At 41.3% G+C, this 16,774-nt stretch overlaps 1 protein-coding gene across 1 annotated transcript in view; it reads right to left on the bottom strand.

The window, feature by feature from the left end:
- Positions 1–13,541, bottom strand: part of ANKFN1 (ankyrin repeat and fibronectin type III domain containing 1) — a 196,961-nt gene extending 183,420 nt beyond the window's left edge. Inside the window, exons 1-2 of the mRNA XM_023553385.2 lie at positions 13,340–13,541; positions 9,976–10,186 (exon numbers count right to left, since the gene is read on the bottom strand). Of these exons, the coding sequence (XP_023409153.2) occupies positions 9,976–10,186; positions 13,340–13,525 (397 nt within the window). The 5' untranslated portion in view covers positions 13,526–13,541. The remainder of the gene's footprint in view (positions 1–9,975; positions 10,187–13,339) is intronic.
- Between the last annotated feature and the right edge of the window lie 3,233 nt (positions 13,542–16,774).

Here is a 16,774-nt window from a genome sequence, read left to right as displayed (position 1 = left end):
TTGAGCCCAAGTGCCTCATCTGCATAATAATAGTGCTTGTTTCATAAATTGTGATAAGTTAGTGATAATTTTTATACAGAAGGCTCTCAATGGATATTTGCGTTATTATTATTCTACACATTAGTCTTTTTTATATTTTTCAGAGTCACAAAAATAAATCAAAATACTTGTTTTGTAAAATAACATTTAAGTTATTCCATCACACACATACACACACACAAATCTCTTTATCCCAGGTAAAAATTTCTCATTCCAGCTATCGTTCAGAAATATATACTAATAAGCTCATTGCCGTTGAGTTGATTCTGACTCATAGTGACCCTATAGGACATACTAGAACTGCCCCATAGAGTTTCCAAGGAGCTCCTGGTGGATTTGAACTGTCGAACTTTTGGTTAGCAGCCGTAGCACTTAACCACTATGCCGCCAGGGTTTCCACATATACTAATAAGTGGTGTCAATTTCAACTCCATCTGTTACTTCAAAGGAGAAAACAAGGTCACCAAGGTATAAACCTTGAATTGTAAGCCAATATCCTCTGGGCAACCAAGAATGGCAGTTAATAAAATTTATCTTTGTTAATCACAAGTGACAACCTTCTAAAAATTTCACAACCAACTTGTCTTAAGGTAGAAACATCAAAAGAAATAATACAGAAGTATTCCAATAATTAAATGGTTTAAATAAAAAACAAACAACAAAGAAACAAAAAAACCCTCATGCCAGAGAAAGTTAAACGTAAGTTCCAATTTACCTGTCTTGCTAAGGTTCAGGACTTACAACTCATTTTTGCTTCACTTAGGTCTTAACCTGTTGTCTTATTTTCAGGTTTTCCCAAGGACTCTGAGAGTGTAATTCTAAAAAGGTTTTGGAGATTGGAGATTAAGTGTCTTACTTAATTAGAGTAGAACTTTCTTTTCCTAGAATTCAGTACACCCTGACATGATGTTCTGGAGTGTTCCTCCTTGCTATGCTCCAGCAAAACATAGACTCACAAAGTCCATATTATATAAGTTGTAACTTGCAGTTCTTTAAGAAGTCAGAGACAGTGACACAGAGGGCGACTTCCTGCCCAGGTCTGACCAACCTCAAAGAGGAAAATGGACATCTTCTCTGAAACAAACACAAAAAACACTTGAGCAAATTATTTAGAAAATTCAAAACAGATTATCCAATGACGTCACAGGGGGCTTAAGTATGAAACAAGATAACTATATCTTCTGCCAATATTTGCAGCGCTGTCCAATAGAAATATAATGTGAGCCACGTAACTTAAATTTCTTAGCAGCCACATCAAAAAAGTAAAGAGAAATAGGTGAAATTAATATATTTTAGTTAATACAATATATCTAAAATATTGTCATTTCAACATGTAATCAACCTAACAATTATTAATGAGATATTTTATATTCTTCCTTTTTTCCATATTAAGCCTTCGAAACCCAGTGTGAATTTTACATTTATAGTACATCTCAATTTGGACTAGCCACATTTTAAGTGCTCAGTAGTTACATGTGTTGGCCAGTATAATTTTAGAACATAAAATTCTGCAAACTGTAAAAAATGCTTGTATTGGGCACCGTTTTGCAACACGAACTATACGACAGATGGGAAAAATATTTAAATTCTTTGCCAGAAACCCTTGGGTTGGTTTATTTTGTTTTTGGGAATTAGCTTTTTTTTTTTTTTGGACCATTAGCAATGTGCTAGGTCATATGAGAAATATTTTTAAAGGATTATTCCATTTAATTCTCAGCAGTCCTAGATAGGTACTGTGGTAGCCAGCTTCTAAGAGGATCCCCGATGATCCCTGTTGCCTAGTATTGACACCCTTGTATAAACCTCTCCTGTACTATATGAGAGTTGGTCTGTGTGATCGATAGAATTCAGTAGAAATGATAGCATGTGACCTCTAAGATTAGGTTATAAAAAGACACTGTGGCTTCCGTCTTGGTTGGTCTCTCTCTCTCATATCATTTGCTCTGGGGGAAACCAACTGCCATGTGGTGAAGCAACTCTTTGGAGAGGCCCACACAGTAAGGAACTGAGATGCCTCTTACCAATAGCCACCTGAATAAGCTTGGAAGTAGAGGTTCCAGCTCAATAAAGCCTTAAGGTGACAGCAATCTCATGGGAGATCCTGACCCAGAATTACCCAGCTAAAGTGGTCCTCATTCCAGACCCTTGGGAACAGTGACATAAGGTTTATTGTCTTCCACGGCTAAGTTTTGGGGGCAATTTGCTACACAGCAATGTAATTAATACAAAAAAACAAAACAAAACAAAACAAAAAACACAGTGCCGTGGAGTCAATTCTGACTCATAGTGACCCTATAGGACAGAGTAGAACTGCCCCATAGAGTTCCCAAGGAGCGCCAAAATTAATACAAAAAATTATTACCTACATTTTACAAATGAAGAAACTGAGGTCCAGAGAGGTTAAGGCACTTGCCCATAGGTAGTAAGTGATAGAGGGGGAATTTGGAGCCAGAAGTGACTCCAGAAACTTGATTCTTAGCTGCACGAAAAAAACCTCTATTTTCTGTTTTTGTCATTTGTGTGAAAACACATGGGAAAAGTCTGGGTACCCACAGCACTTATATCAATGGTTATGTTGGGGGAATTGAGGGCGGGGAACCTAGATTGTGTGTGTGTGTGTGTGTGTGTGTGTGCATGTGTGTGTGCTGGGTAGGCTCTCAAAGGCAGCTTTAGCTTTATCTATAATGTGCTCTGATTTTTGACAGGGAGATGTATTCTGCGTTGCATGGATGTTTAAAAATTAAAAACAAAAGGGTGAAGAGACAATGACCAACACTTGAAGAACAGGTGACTGGAACTTTTGTGGTCACCTTATGTTTAAACAATTATTTGGAAACATAAAAACGAGAAAAGGCCAATTCACTTGATATTTAGTAAAATCATTCCATTCAAAAGAAACAATATGTTCAGACCCTTCAAAAGAAGTAGCCGTGGACTTCCTTCATTCAGTTAAATATCGACTGCCTACTGTTTGCTGGGGATACAGTGATGAATATAAAAGACAAAGGTCCTGCTCTCATGGAGTTTATATTCTAATGCAGGAGAGGGAAAATAAGCAACTACAAGGAGAGAAAAATACCATGCAGTGAAAATTGCTATGCAGAACATTAAAATAATGTGGTTGGAAAGTGACCTCAGACCTCAGACTTGTTGACTGGTGCAAACCTGTCTTAAGGATGTGACATTTAAGTTGAGATAAGAATGTTAAAAGGCGTTGGCCCATGTAATGATCAAGATGAAAAGCATTCAACATTCCAGGCAGAGGGAACAGCTAGTACAAAGGCCCTATGGTAAGAATGGCTTGGCACATGCAAGGAATGGAATGGAGGCTGGTGTGGCTGAAGCATTATGGGTGAGAGGCAGGCAGCATAAGATCAGGTTAGACCGGCAGACTTGTAAGCCAGGGTGAGGATTTAGACACCTATTTTAATGAAGCAGCTAAAAATATTTGGGGACTGATTCTGGAGACCTGCTGAAGGCTTGTTCTTTAATATTTAATGGCTTCAAATCTTTCTCCTTTGAGGGTGGATTTGATTTCAGGAAATGCTCTAAATCATTTGAGGCCAAGTCTGGTGAACATGGAGGGTGATGATGGTGAGCAGCACTGTTTTGGAACAAAAATCAGGTGGGACTCTAAGGAACGAGTCAGATTTTCTCATAAACTGGCTCTGAGGACAATTCCAAAAGTGTTTAGAGCAATGGCAGCACTGTTGGGGCAAGTGTGGGGCCTCCCATGAGGACCATGTTAAAGGATAACACTCGTTTGGATTGTGGACTTTCTGGTGTGTTTGTTTACATAAAGCCAGCCTCATTAGTTTATAGTCACACCTCTTAGACGTGGCCTGAAGCGGCCCAACACCAACAAGCCTCCCTGAGAACCCCTGACTACCGCAGAAACTGGTGGGCATCCTGACAGGTTTCTTGACATTTAACACTGGTGTCTACGCCATACTCAGATGACCGCAACTCTGCAATCACGTTTTATAAAGTAACTGAACACAGCTAATTCTGGGTGACATTTCCTAGTTCCACAGGCATCTTTGGAGAGGCAGTGAAAGTAATGCAGAGGGAGGAGAGAGAAGGGAGAATACAGCTAAGGGAATGGACAGAAAACCTAAAAATCAGGAGCATTCCACCATTCTCACTGGTCCACATTATTAAACCGTGTAAAAACAAAAACAACCAGGCTGTATCTACAACCAAATTCCACAACAGTCCCTGGAAAACTAGTCTACTAGCCAAAGTAACAACAACAAAAGGTAGCCAAAGTATAAAGGTTTCTCTCATACATTTTGTGTGTGTGTGTGTGTGTGTGTGTGTGTGTGTGTGTGCTAAAATTCAATACCTGCAATTAATTCTCAGCCCCATAAGACTAGGACAAAAATTTCAATGGAAATTTTCTGAGTATCTACTACCCGCCAAGTAGTGGGGTCAAAAGCTTGAGAAAAAATCCACGAGAGTGACCAGATTCACACATGGTTCCGCTGCCGTCAAGTCGATCCCAATTCATAGCGACCCTGTAGGACAGAGTAGAACTGCTGATAGGGTTTCCAAGGCTGTAAATCTTTATGGAAGCAGTCTGCCACACATCTTCCTCCTGCGTAGCAGCTGGTGAATTTGAACCACAGACTTTTCGGTCAATAGCCAAATGCTTAACCACTGTGCCACCAGGGCTCCTTTCACACAGGGTAGTTACCCATGAAGAGTTAGTTTTTTCACTGGTTGTCTCAGGGCAATAGTTTCAGGGGTTTATCCAGCTTCCATGGCTCCAGAAAGTCTGGATTCCATGAGAATTTAAAATTCTGCTCTGCATTTTCCCCCTTTTGATCAGGCTTCTTCTATAAAATCTTTGATCAAAGTGCTCAGTAGTGACGGCCCATCACCATCCAGCTCTTCTGGTCTCGTGGCAAAGGAGGCAGTTGTTCACGATGGCAATTAGCCACACATTCCATTTCCTCCTACTGTTCCTGACTATCCACCTTCCTCTGTTGCTCTAGGCAAATAGAGACCAATTGTTAGATGGCAGCTTGCAAGCTTTTAAGACCACATGACGGGGGCTTTTATATGTGAAGACAATAAGTCTTTCTCAAATAGCAGTTGTTCAACTGAGCATGAGTCACGGCGATTAAGACGTGGAGGGTGTGAAACAATCAGGAGCATAGCCCTCAGGTGTCTTGAGTTTTCCTAGTTTTACTCCTTTCAAATTCTGTGCTCATTTTCTAAGCTCAGGATACCAGTCTGAGAGGAAGTACTTGGCAGTCCACTTCAACAGTGTCTGCTGTTTTCTGCCACAAAAACCAAAAAACCAAACCCATTGCCATTGAGTCAATTCTGACTCATAGTGACCTTACAGGGCAGAGTAGAACTGCCCCATAGAGTTCCTAAGGAGGGGCTGGTGAATTTGAACTGCCGACCTTTTGGTTAGCAACTGAATGCTTATTACTCTGTACTTTATTAAAGGTAGGAAGAGCAGAAAAAAGTCATTGAAAAAAAGCCCAATGAGTAGGCTGGGGTTTTGCATATGTTTAACTGCAGAGTAATATGCCAGGTTGGGTGACCACTTCTGGGACTTTTCCTATGAATAAGAGAAGATAAACGGTTCAGTTTCAAGCCGTGTTTTTTAAAGAACACTTCCATATAGCTTTGTGATTGTGGGGTTAAATGCTGGAAGATGGACCTGTCCAATGCCTTAGGAGTTATGTCCCTAAACCCATCTGTTTCTTTGTGATTCCTGTTTTGAAATGGAAACAATTACAGATGTCACTGAGGACTTTCTTCTGAGTTTTGTTGGTATCCTTGGCTTGCACAGTGGAAAGAGTAGTGGACTAGTTTTCAGAAGAGAATAAACAGGGAAGGGAAGAAAGAAAATGAACCTTATTAGAAACCCTACACTCTGCTTTGAAATATTTGCCTGTCTTTAGGGGAGGGTCAGGAAAAGAAGAAGCTAAGCACACACTGTGTGCCAATCAGGGTGTTAAAAGTTTTTTCAAAAATATGAAAGCATTTAATACAGAAGATCTGGGTTCGAATTATGGCTCCACCACATATTAGTTTTGTACCTTTGAATGAACTCTTTGTCTTTTCTTATTCTACTTTTCTCATTGGTAAAAATGAGGAAGACAACTCCAACCTCACTAGCCAGTTGTGAGGATTAGGTGAGATGATGCAGGTGAAAGCATTTTTGTACTGTGTAAAACACTCTAAGAACTTAAGGCATCAGCATTATTTTTCCTCTCATACCTGGCCTCTGCAGTTTCTGGGAACGGTTTGTGGCAGGTGTTTGCTCGTCTGGTTCTGGCTGGCAGACTGTGGTTTTTCTCATGGGCTGGTTCGTAATCATGCACAGAAGCCACTCTGTTTCTTTTGTACTAGATGTATAAAGTGAATTTAAAATCCCTGAAAACAAATTGTGTTCTAGCCTGCCTCTCTCCAACAGCAGTGGCACCTTAGTGCATAGAACAGAACAAAGAAATACACTGCAGGATTTTAGCAAACAGTGCAGAGGAAAAAATGCAAGTGCCCAGTGGCTGCAGTCCTCCATATTGGTTATTTGGGAAGGCAGGACCTTCGTGCTGAAGGAGCCCAGTCACTGGCATCCCACAGACTTGAGTCCCTGACGTCTCTATTCATTTGCTAGACGCATGAGCTTCAGCCAATCACTTAACCTCTCAGAGTCACAAATTCCACATCTTCGAAGTGAAGTTAGTAACATCATTCTGCAAGGTTAGTGTGAAGACCAGAGGTTATGTATGTGGATAGTTTGTAGGTGCCCACTCAATATTCCTCTGCATTTTCTACACAAGGGTGAGTCTTTAGATGCTACTTTCTCTTTGACTTCTTGGGTGGCCAAGGTGACTTAGAGGTGATATTTCCTGTAGGCTGAATCCTGGGTTTATCTCTCACTGTCCTTACAACTTTGTGATGATAACTTGGTTATCATCCCAGAGGGCACAAGGAAAACCAGCAATCGCTACACAAATTTGCTTTTGGTTTAATTAGATATTTAGGAATTGAGTTCTTTTATGGAGGTTTAAATATGCACAAAGGGGCTTTGGGAGGCTGGGGGTCTTACTGTTTTCATGGAAAATGCAGAGTTCTTTGTAGCGTCTCAGGTAAGTAGGACTAATGTTTCATCTAGCCAGTGCAGGATGGCCGTGGCAACATCTGGATGAATGGTCTCCTTGTTCCTATAGAATGGGGCTCAGTCTGCATTCTCCATGTTCAGACCCACTGATTCTTTCTCCACCCCTCTCCCACTGGATCTTTGGGACATTACTGCAGAATAAATCTGAAGGTAGCAAAGAAGCCTTTCGATTTCTTTCCACGCTTATTTGTCCATTCCTTCAAATCTGCCAGTTCCATTAAAAAAGGAGTAACACGTTGACTCTGGAGCTCTTTTGGAGAGCCCAAACCCTACTGAATACCTTCACTCTCTTTGACATGGATGTGGTGAACTTGGCATTTTTAAAATAGTTTTCAGATACAAGGACAGGCGTCTCTGCCTGGTGTAAGGGGTGTCTTTGGGTGGTGGTGGTTCTGGAAATTGAGGAGCAGGGATGTGGCCTCTAATTACAGATTTGCTTGCTTCTCTTTCAGCCTACTGGGTCTCACCACTTGGAAGTAGGTGAATAAGCATTAGTGAAACTAACAGTTTGATGAGTTTACTTTTTTTTCTTTTAGGAAACGTAAAAGCCGTGGCTTAGAGCCATTTGTGGTCTTTGGGTCAGAGAGTTTGCACCGAGGGGAATATTAGTGCCTACCTTGAAGTGAGCACTAAAGGAGTCAATGCATGGAAAATGCTCAGAACGGGGCCTGCCACAGGGTAAGTGCTGTATGATATTATCCCAGCCACTCCTGGGGGAGGCTGCAAGGACTGTGAAAAACTTGCACTGACAAGGTACTATCAGAGTCCCTGGGTGGTGCAAATGCTTAAGGGCTACTAACCAAAAAGTTGGCGGTTCAAATCCACCAAGAGATGCTTTGAAAGAAAAGTCTGGCTATTTCCTTCTGAAAGGCCGTATTTGCTGAAAATCCTATGGAGCACAGTTCTGGAACACATGGAGCTGTCATGATTCAGAATTGACTTGACAGCAACTGGTTTGGTTTGTTGGTAGCAAGTACTACCAGTTCTACTTCAAAATACACCCAGAAAGAAGCCAGTTACAAAAGACCGTATATTATATGATTCCATTTATATGAAATGTTCAAAGTAGACAAATCTAAAGAGACAGAAAGTAGATTAGTGGTTGCCCAAGGCTGGGAGGGGTGAGGGGTTGGGAGGTGATACCTAAAGGGTATGGGGTTTCTTTTTGGGGTGATGAAAATATTCTAAAATTGATTGCGGTGATGGCTGTACAACTCTGAGAATATACTAAAAACCATTAAATTGTACACTTTAAATGAATAAATTGAGTGGTATGTGAATTATATGTTAATAATATTGTTACCAAAAAATACATCTCCAGAATTCTACCACTGCTCATCAGCACTGTCACTACCACGCTAGTTTTAGCAACCAGCACCTCCTTCCTGAACCACTAAAATCGTCAACTAGTGGGTCATTCTTAACACACTCAGCTGCTAACTGAAAGGTCAGAGGTTTGACTCTGCCCAGAGGTGCCTCAGAAGAAAAGCCTGGCAACCTACTTCCAAAAAATCAATCACTGAAAACCCTATGGAAGCACAGTTCTACTCTGACATACATGGCATCGCCATGAGTCAGAATCGACTTGACAGTGATTGGTTTAGCAGATCTTCCTAATTTCACAGTTGCCCTGCTGCTGTCGATTTGTAAAAGAGCGCTGTAGTGGTCTTTGAAAACGTAAAGCAGAATACGTCATTCACCGCCCTAGGCTGCTCCACTGACTTCCCATTATACTATGAACAAAAATCAGTCATCTTACTCTGGCCTGCCAGGCCCTGCATGACTGGTCCCAGTGACTTCTCCCTCGGCTAGTCCTCTCCCCTTTGCTCCTTTTCTTTAGCCACACTGGCCTTCTTGTTCCTGAAATAGGCCAAGCTCATTCCTGCTGCCTCAGAACCTTTCCACTTGCTGTTCACTCTGCCCAGAATTGTACCTCCTCATGGCTCACTCCTTTATATTGTTTAGGACTCAGTTTACATATCACTCATTGCAAAGGCTTCACTTGCCTATCCTATTTTAAATTGTCCCTTTCCCGTCAATCTCTAACCACTCATCCCTTTTACTTTATTCATAGCAATTGTCACTATTTGAATGCGTATAGTAATTCATCTATTTATTTGTTTGGGGCCACAGTGGTTGAGAGCTATGGCTGCTAACCAAAAGGTCAGCAGTTTGAAGTCACTGGGCACTTCTTGGAAACCCTACGGGACAGCTCTACTCTGTCCTGTAGGGTTGCTATGAGTCAGGATACACTCGATGGCAATGGATTTGGTTTTTTGGCTTTATTTACTTGTTTATCGGTAGTCTCCCTCACTAGTACGTAAGTTCTATAAAACTACGGATTTTGTGTTGTTTATCACTGCATCCCTACTACCAACAGCAGTGCCTGGCACTTAGTGTTTATCAAATGAATGAATGAATGAATATGGCCCCACACTGACTGCATACACAAAGACATGAACACACAGGTGCTCATTCTTTTTCTGGGTGTATCGGCTCTTCTATATCTTCACTTAGACGATCTCAGGTAATATTTTAAAGCTCAGGATAAATTCTTAGAAGAAGGTCCTTTGTAGGCTTCTTTCAATACCGGTCAGTATATTCCATTTAGAATGAAAACTGATGCTCAGTCTGATAAACAATGTATTTTTTTAATTTGCATCAAAGTCCTTAAAACTAAGCCAAGGCTTAGTCAAACATTCTTGCTCTGAAGATCAACAATGGCTGTTTTGGTGGCATAAAGCTGGTGTCTAGTTTTAATAGTAGGCATCTCTATTCTCAGGTTTACTTACAGTGTGGACTTTCTCGGGCCCCTGTCCTCAGAAGAATCCTAGCAATGGGCACATTGTTGGTCATGATGGCAATATCCAGGGGCGTCAGCCCCTCACTGTTGGGTGTGTTGAGATCCAGTTCTTCTGGCGTGTATTGATACAGAAGGAGCTGCACAGCGTCCATGTCCTGCTGCTCGACTGCCTCAAACATGGCTTCATTGCCCTGGCAGTTCTGGAGGAGAAGGACAAAAGCGAGTTAGCACGGCTTCATAACGCAGTATGCCTTTGCAGCTTAGCTATTTTGAATTTCAGAGGCTGCTTCAGCGAATGTATTCCCACTTATAAGTGACATAACTACAATATATCCTGGGTTCCGCAAAGTAAATTCCATGTTGGACCTTCTCTCCGTCATTTCTAACGGGGATTGTTGAACAGATCTACACATTCAGATGCACTTAAACAATAGAGTAGAACACTGCTAGTCCATAAATAAGAGCAAAAACATCAGCTTCTCCCAAACCTGTGTTTGTGGAATAGAATACTGTTCTATAGATCACTGAAAGGTGTCCTCTAAAGAAAGTAGCATGTGGTCAAATTAATTAGGTAAATACTGGATTACGCCAAGTCACCCCATTACTTTACTGTAGGGCCTCTTAGAAACTTCAGTAATTTTAACACGAACTGTGGCTTTCCAAGAGGGGAAAATATGACGTTTCAAATGCTGTTTGATCCACAACATGTTTTTCGTTGTATTTCTTTTATACATGATCTTAGCCAAAGGCTGAGAAGCAATCGTTGCATGTATTTTAACTGCCCCTGGAACAGTGCTCTGCAGAACATGGTTTGGGAAACACTGGTATAGATAACGTGGCACAGGTAATTTATGACTGGCTTGGAACTGAGAGTACAGATTCTCTGTTTCTCTCAAACCCATCCTCTCCCTCTATCTCCTGTCTCTACTATTGCTCAGACTGTTAGGATCCCTTGCCTGAACCATGGCAACAACCTGCCTGGCGCTGGTCCTAGTCTTCTCCAGCGCATGTTCCATACTGATGCAAGAATAATCATTTTAAAATACACAGTGCTACATGTCACTTTTCCCTATTTGCCTGCAGGCTGGTGCCCAAGCTCCTAGACTCCTTTGTGCTCTAACACTTACACTTTCTCAGCCCACAGCCCCACCGTGGAACACTTGGCATTTCTGAGCCCTGAGGTTAGGGGCACAAGTGGTGGTGTCCAGGTGGTGGTCATGGAAGAAGAGCAACACACAAACTATTTAAACATCTATCTGGTATCTTCTCCAAGAGCTGCTTGGTCTTTGAAAATGCTGAAATACCATTGTCCCTGATCTAGCGTAGGGCTTGCCTGATTGACGTTGGCTGATCGTCAGTGACCAGATGTGTAGGCGGCCAGATTTTAGTTTTAGTTTCATCAAAAATTGATTCTCCCTGTCAAAGGCTGCAGGTCGGCTTTAACTGAGTACATAACATGTGACTGGGATTGGAGGGAAATACAAAGCTATTATGCAAATGCTTGTTTTGACAGTGGGACCCAGGGGATAGAGATATTTTGGTTTGCAGCTCTCTTTGCTGTAGAACAATCTGCTGAATGGAAAAGTGTTTTGTTGACAGTCTGCCACACTGAAAAGCCTCTGATGCTTAGGCCACAACTCAACCACAACCAAGCCCTCCCAGAACACGAATTTGAAGTAAGAAAACAAATTAGAAAACAAATGACTTCAAAGTTAAAATGCTGCCCTGTCCACAGTTGTGTATTTTTTTATGATTCTTGGTATTCCTAATTTCTCATGCACCATATTTGCTCTCACTCTCAAGTTATTTTCTCCTCCGTGCTTTTGTTGGCAAACTCTGGCATGCTTCGATCTGGAAGGGCTAGGGCTCATTTCTGTTTTAAGCTTAAACAAATGGTGCCATTACCCCCTGCAGAAATATTCCTGGCTCAGCATATTAGCAGTATGCCCTCAGCTTTTACTGAACGTCCGTATAAGAAACTACTATATTGGAATGTCTATAATGTCACCAATACTACTTTTTATACCATTCTCCATTCCATAATTCACCATGACATCAACAAAGACAGGAGGATTCAGCCATAGGAAACATCGATTTCTCATGATGGACTGATGTGCTTTCTGTTATCAGTTGATGGGGTGCTATAACGATTGTGTTTCCCTTTCTGCTTTGACTGCTGATGATAAATTTTATATATATATTTGGCTATAGGAGCCCAGGCGGCACAGTGGTTAAGTGCTCGGTGCTAACTGAAAAGTTGGTGGCTCCATGGAAGAAAGATGTAGCAGTCTGCTTCCATAAAGATTTACAGCCTTGGAAACCCTAAGGGGCAGTTCTACTATGTCCTATAGGGTTGCTATGAGTCAGAATCAACTCGGCACCTGTGAGTGTGGTTTTTTGGGTTATATTTGTCTACATTTGGGAGTCCCTGGGTGGTGCAAACAGTTAACACACTTGGCTGCTAACTGAGCTTAGAGGTTCAAGTCTATCTAGAAGTGCCTTGAAAGAAAGGCCTGGTGATTTATTTTGGTAAAATCAGCCATTGAAAACCCTATGAAGCACAGTTCTACTCTGACACACATGAGGCCACCTTCAGTTCAAATCTACTTGAGGGCAATTGTCCTCCCCTCAGACCCCGCTGGATATTTGCCTAGGATTTTAGTTTATCTATTTCTCTCCCCACTTCCAATATTTCCTTTTCAAGACTTTTTTTTTTTCTTTTTCTTTTCACTGATTTTTTTTTTAAAGCCCATTATATAGTACACGGAAGCCCTCGTGGCATAGTGGTTAAGTGCCATGGCTGCTAACCAAAAGGTCATTGGGTCGAATCCACCAGGCGCTCCTTGGAAGCTCTGTGGGACAGTTCTATCTGTCCCGTAGGGTCACCATGAGTTGGAATCGACTTGAAAGCAGTGGGTTTGGCTTTTTGGTTTATGTAATACATATGTGTTATATGTTCTTTGGCTCAATTCTGCCTTGAATCTCTTTGGAAAGCATGTGAGTTGTACATTACAAATAAGTAAATACAATGATCCCATCAATATTTGAATGAACAATGGAGCTCTCACAAGAGCCTATTAAATCTGACACTCCAGGTTTGTCAAACTGCTATTTTTCTGAGATTGGTTTCTTTTGTCTCATAGAGAAAGGAAAATCGGAGAAAATCTCACAACCACTCAAACTTTAACTAATAACACAGATATTTGTGACCTGTGCCTTTCCTGACTCTGTTTCACCATTTATAAAATTGCAGACATCAGATTTTGAAGGGAACTTGGATCATCTTAGAATCTCCTTAAGCCCAAATATAATCAAACAAATCAAACCAAGACAACAGTAAAGAGTTTTATTACCACCGAGGTCTTCCTGAGACTCAGCCGGTCAGTTCTTGTTCTGAAATAGGGCTCATCAAACGATGAGTGGCTCCCCTTCAGTTTTTCAGAGAGGTTCCTGTACAGGCGTTTGGCAGCATTGGGAGAGGATGGTGCACTATGTTTTTTTGACTGGATAAGATGTAAATTCTGCATTTGTTGGGTCATTTTCACACGGCAGTTCCTAAGAAAAGGAGAATCTGATGTCTCATTTACAGAAAAAAAAAAAAATAAATAACTATAAATTGACAAAGACTTTTTTTCCATCTCCAGTAACCATCTGGAATCCGAATAAACTATAGCATGAAGGCACCTTAGAGATCAACAGATCCAGCTTTTTCGTGTTATAGATGAGAAAACTGAACCAAAGGAGGAGAAGCAGCTTGCTTATGGCCACATAGTTGGTGGCAGGAATAAAATGACAACTCCCATTTACTATATAAACATATACTACATTTGTGTACCAACATATATAACGTGGACCTCTACTCAAAGTCTTTTAGTCTGTATCCCACTGGGAGGAAGTGTCTCCATTCTCTAACCTAGGGGGCCTATTCCATTCCTCTTGGATATAAGTGACTGGGCTTTTCTCACTAACCTCCCCTTAGATGCTGCTCTCTGCTGGGTATATAAGAAGGCGTAGTTGCACTTTGCAGACTTCTCCCTGTCTTGGGGTAGCAGTTAAACCGTGCCTGTCCTGTGAGATTTGGTGAGCTACTCTAGTGCCCAGGTGCTCGAGGAATTTGTACCCGTGGACCCATCCCTGCTAGTGTCCTCCAAGGCACTCACAGCTGGCATTCTCCAGCAGTAATTTATTATTCCAAATATCTTGAACCAGGTCCTCACCAATGTCACACCTGAAGTCAAGCTTCCAGGAGATTTGACATGCCATTTTAAAAGTCATTGTTTTGGGTATTGTCATTGAAATATTGACGCTACTAAGGCTGTGGCTGCCTGGTGTGTGAATGTGCATTGGATGAACAAATGCACGAATGAAATAATCGTCAAAGTCTTCCTACCCCTGGTGCAGTCTCTGGTGCAGTAGGCCCAGGGCCTTCCGGAACATGCTGCCGCCTTCCCACCATCCTTCAAATCGTCCATGGAGCCTTCCATTTTTAATGCTGCCGTTGCTTCTTAGATCATCTAAGGCCCTTAGATCATCTCCAGTCCTTAAGTTTTTATGACCTTATGGACCCCATAATATAATATCGTGTAGAACTTCTTTATTAATCAAACTCTTCACAGTATTGACTTCAATGATTCCCCAATTAGTACAAAATAAAATTTAAATTATTTAGGTTCACATACAAGTGCTTACCTCTCCTGCCACACTTACTACCACATTTCCACACTTTATGTTTCAGACTTGCTGACCTCCTTGAAGTTTCTCAATAGTTCAAACTCTTTCTTACCTCTGGGTCTTTTCATATACTACTTTAACTGTCTGGAATTCCATCTCTGCCTTCGTCACCTAGGAAATCTTTGCTGATTCTTTTTTTTTATAATTTTTATTGTGCTTTAAGTGAAAGTTTACAAATCAAGTCAGCCTCTCACACAAAAACCCATATACACCTTGCTATGCACTCCCAATTACTCTCCCCCTAATGAGACAGCCCGCTCTCTCCCTCCACTCTCTCTTTCTTTGTCCATTTTGCCAGCTTCTTACCCCCTCCAACCTCTCATCTCCCCCTCCCCCAGGCAGGAGATGCCAACATAGTCTCAAGTGTCCACCTGATCCAAGAAGATCACTCCTCACCAGCATCCCTCTCCAACCCATTGTCCAGTCCAATCTATGTCTGAAGAGCTGGCTTCGGGAATGGTTCCTGTCCTGGGCCAACAGAAGGTCTGGGAGCCATGACCACCGGGGTCCCTCCAGTCTCAGTCAGACCATTAAGTCTGGTCTCATGAGAATTTGGGGTCTGCATCCCACTGCTCTCCTGCTCCCTCAGGGTCTCTCTGTTGTGCTCCCTGTGAGGGCAGTCATCAGTTGTAGCTGGGCACCATCTAGTTCTTCTGGTCTCAGGATGATATAGTCTCTGGTTCATGTGGCCCTTTCTGTCTCTTGGGCTTGTAATCACTTTGTGTCCTTGGTGTTCTTCATTCTCCTTTGATCCAGGTGGGTTGAGACCAATTGATTTTGCTGATTCTTAAAGTCTATGCTCAGTCTCTGATACCCCCAGACAAATTCATGCATTTCTTTATTCATTTACTTAGTATATATACCTCTATGGTATATTGTATCATATTGTATATGATTACCATATTGTATTATAATCATTTGTTTGGCTCTCTGTCTTCTCACTAGGAGTCCTTATTCTGGAGAATAAGGACCATCATATCTTAATTTTTATATCTCCAGCACCTAACGTGTATACCCAGGGGTAAAATAAATATAACAAATTAGGATATGAATTCCAACTCTTCCATCTACTGGCAATGTGACCTTGGGTAAATTACTTAATATGTCTGAGTCTCATTTTTCTCATTTATAAAATGGGGATGATAATAGCGTCTTTGTATTATGGTTGTGAGGATTTTAATGAGATAATGCATGTAAAGAGCCTAGAATATAACAAGTAGTCATGGGGGCTATCATTTTTGTTATGGAAGGTACTCAACAGATATTTTAGAATAAATTAATGGATAGATGAGAGTCTATTACAGACAATGCTCCAAGGGGCTACCCAGAAGGTGCATTTCCTCCCCATGCATCTGAAGCAGGGTCCATGTCCACGAGCACCAACTAACTTTGCTTTACTTTCACTGAAACAGAAGGGACTTCATTTTCTTTACCTTGATGAATGTCTTTAGGCACTCTTTAGGTCTTGTTTTAAACTTCTTCCAAGACAAAAAGACTTCCTAGTACTTTCCAAGGTAGTCAGATTTAGGCAGCCTTAGTCATGTCCATCAGGCCCTACCAAGTCTTAGCTAAATGGGCATATTTACTTTCAAGAGGATGATGCAAAGCACTGTCTGTAATGTGTATGTATGTGTGGGTATATATTTATAAATCCTCAGTAATCTTTTCGTTTATATATATATATAAAGCAGAAACAGAAAGGATAAGTGATTTGGCATCTTTTCCCCTCCATCTTTAGACTCTTTACCTTTGATTTAATAACAACTACAAGGCTTCCACTTATTTCTTTCCATTTCCACGAATATTTCAGATTGACATGCAAGCCAACTCACGTGGGGACTGTTTTAACCTCTTTCTTTTTGCCTTCTGTCTCTAGCCTTTTCCTTCAGCATTAATGTCCCAGTTCAAGCCATCTGTCTTGTCTGCATCATTATCATTCCCAAGATAACTCTACATTCTTTTGTATCTCCCACAGTGCCCAGAAGTCCAGTAAATAAATTCTTGTGAATTGATCAAATTCCAGCTACTTGCTTTCTAACTGATGACACCTACCCACA

The sequence above is a fragment of the Loxodonta africana genome, chromosome 18 (genome assembly GCF_030014295.1).
Source record: "Loxodonta africana isolate mLoxAfr1 chromosome 18, mLoxAfr1.hap2, whole genome shotgun sequence".
Taxonomy (NCBI): Eukaryota; Metazoa; Chordata; class Mammalia; order Proboscidea; family Elephantidae; genus Loxodonta; species Loxodonta africana.
This window is presented reverse-complemented; position numbering and strand designations above follow the sequence as displayed.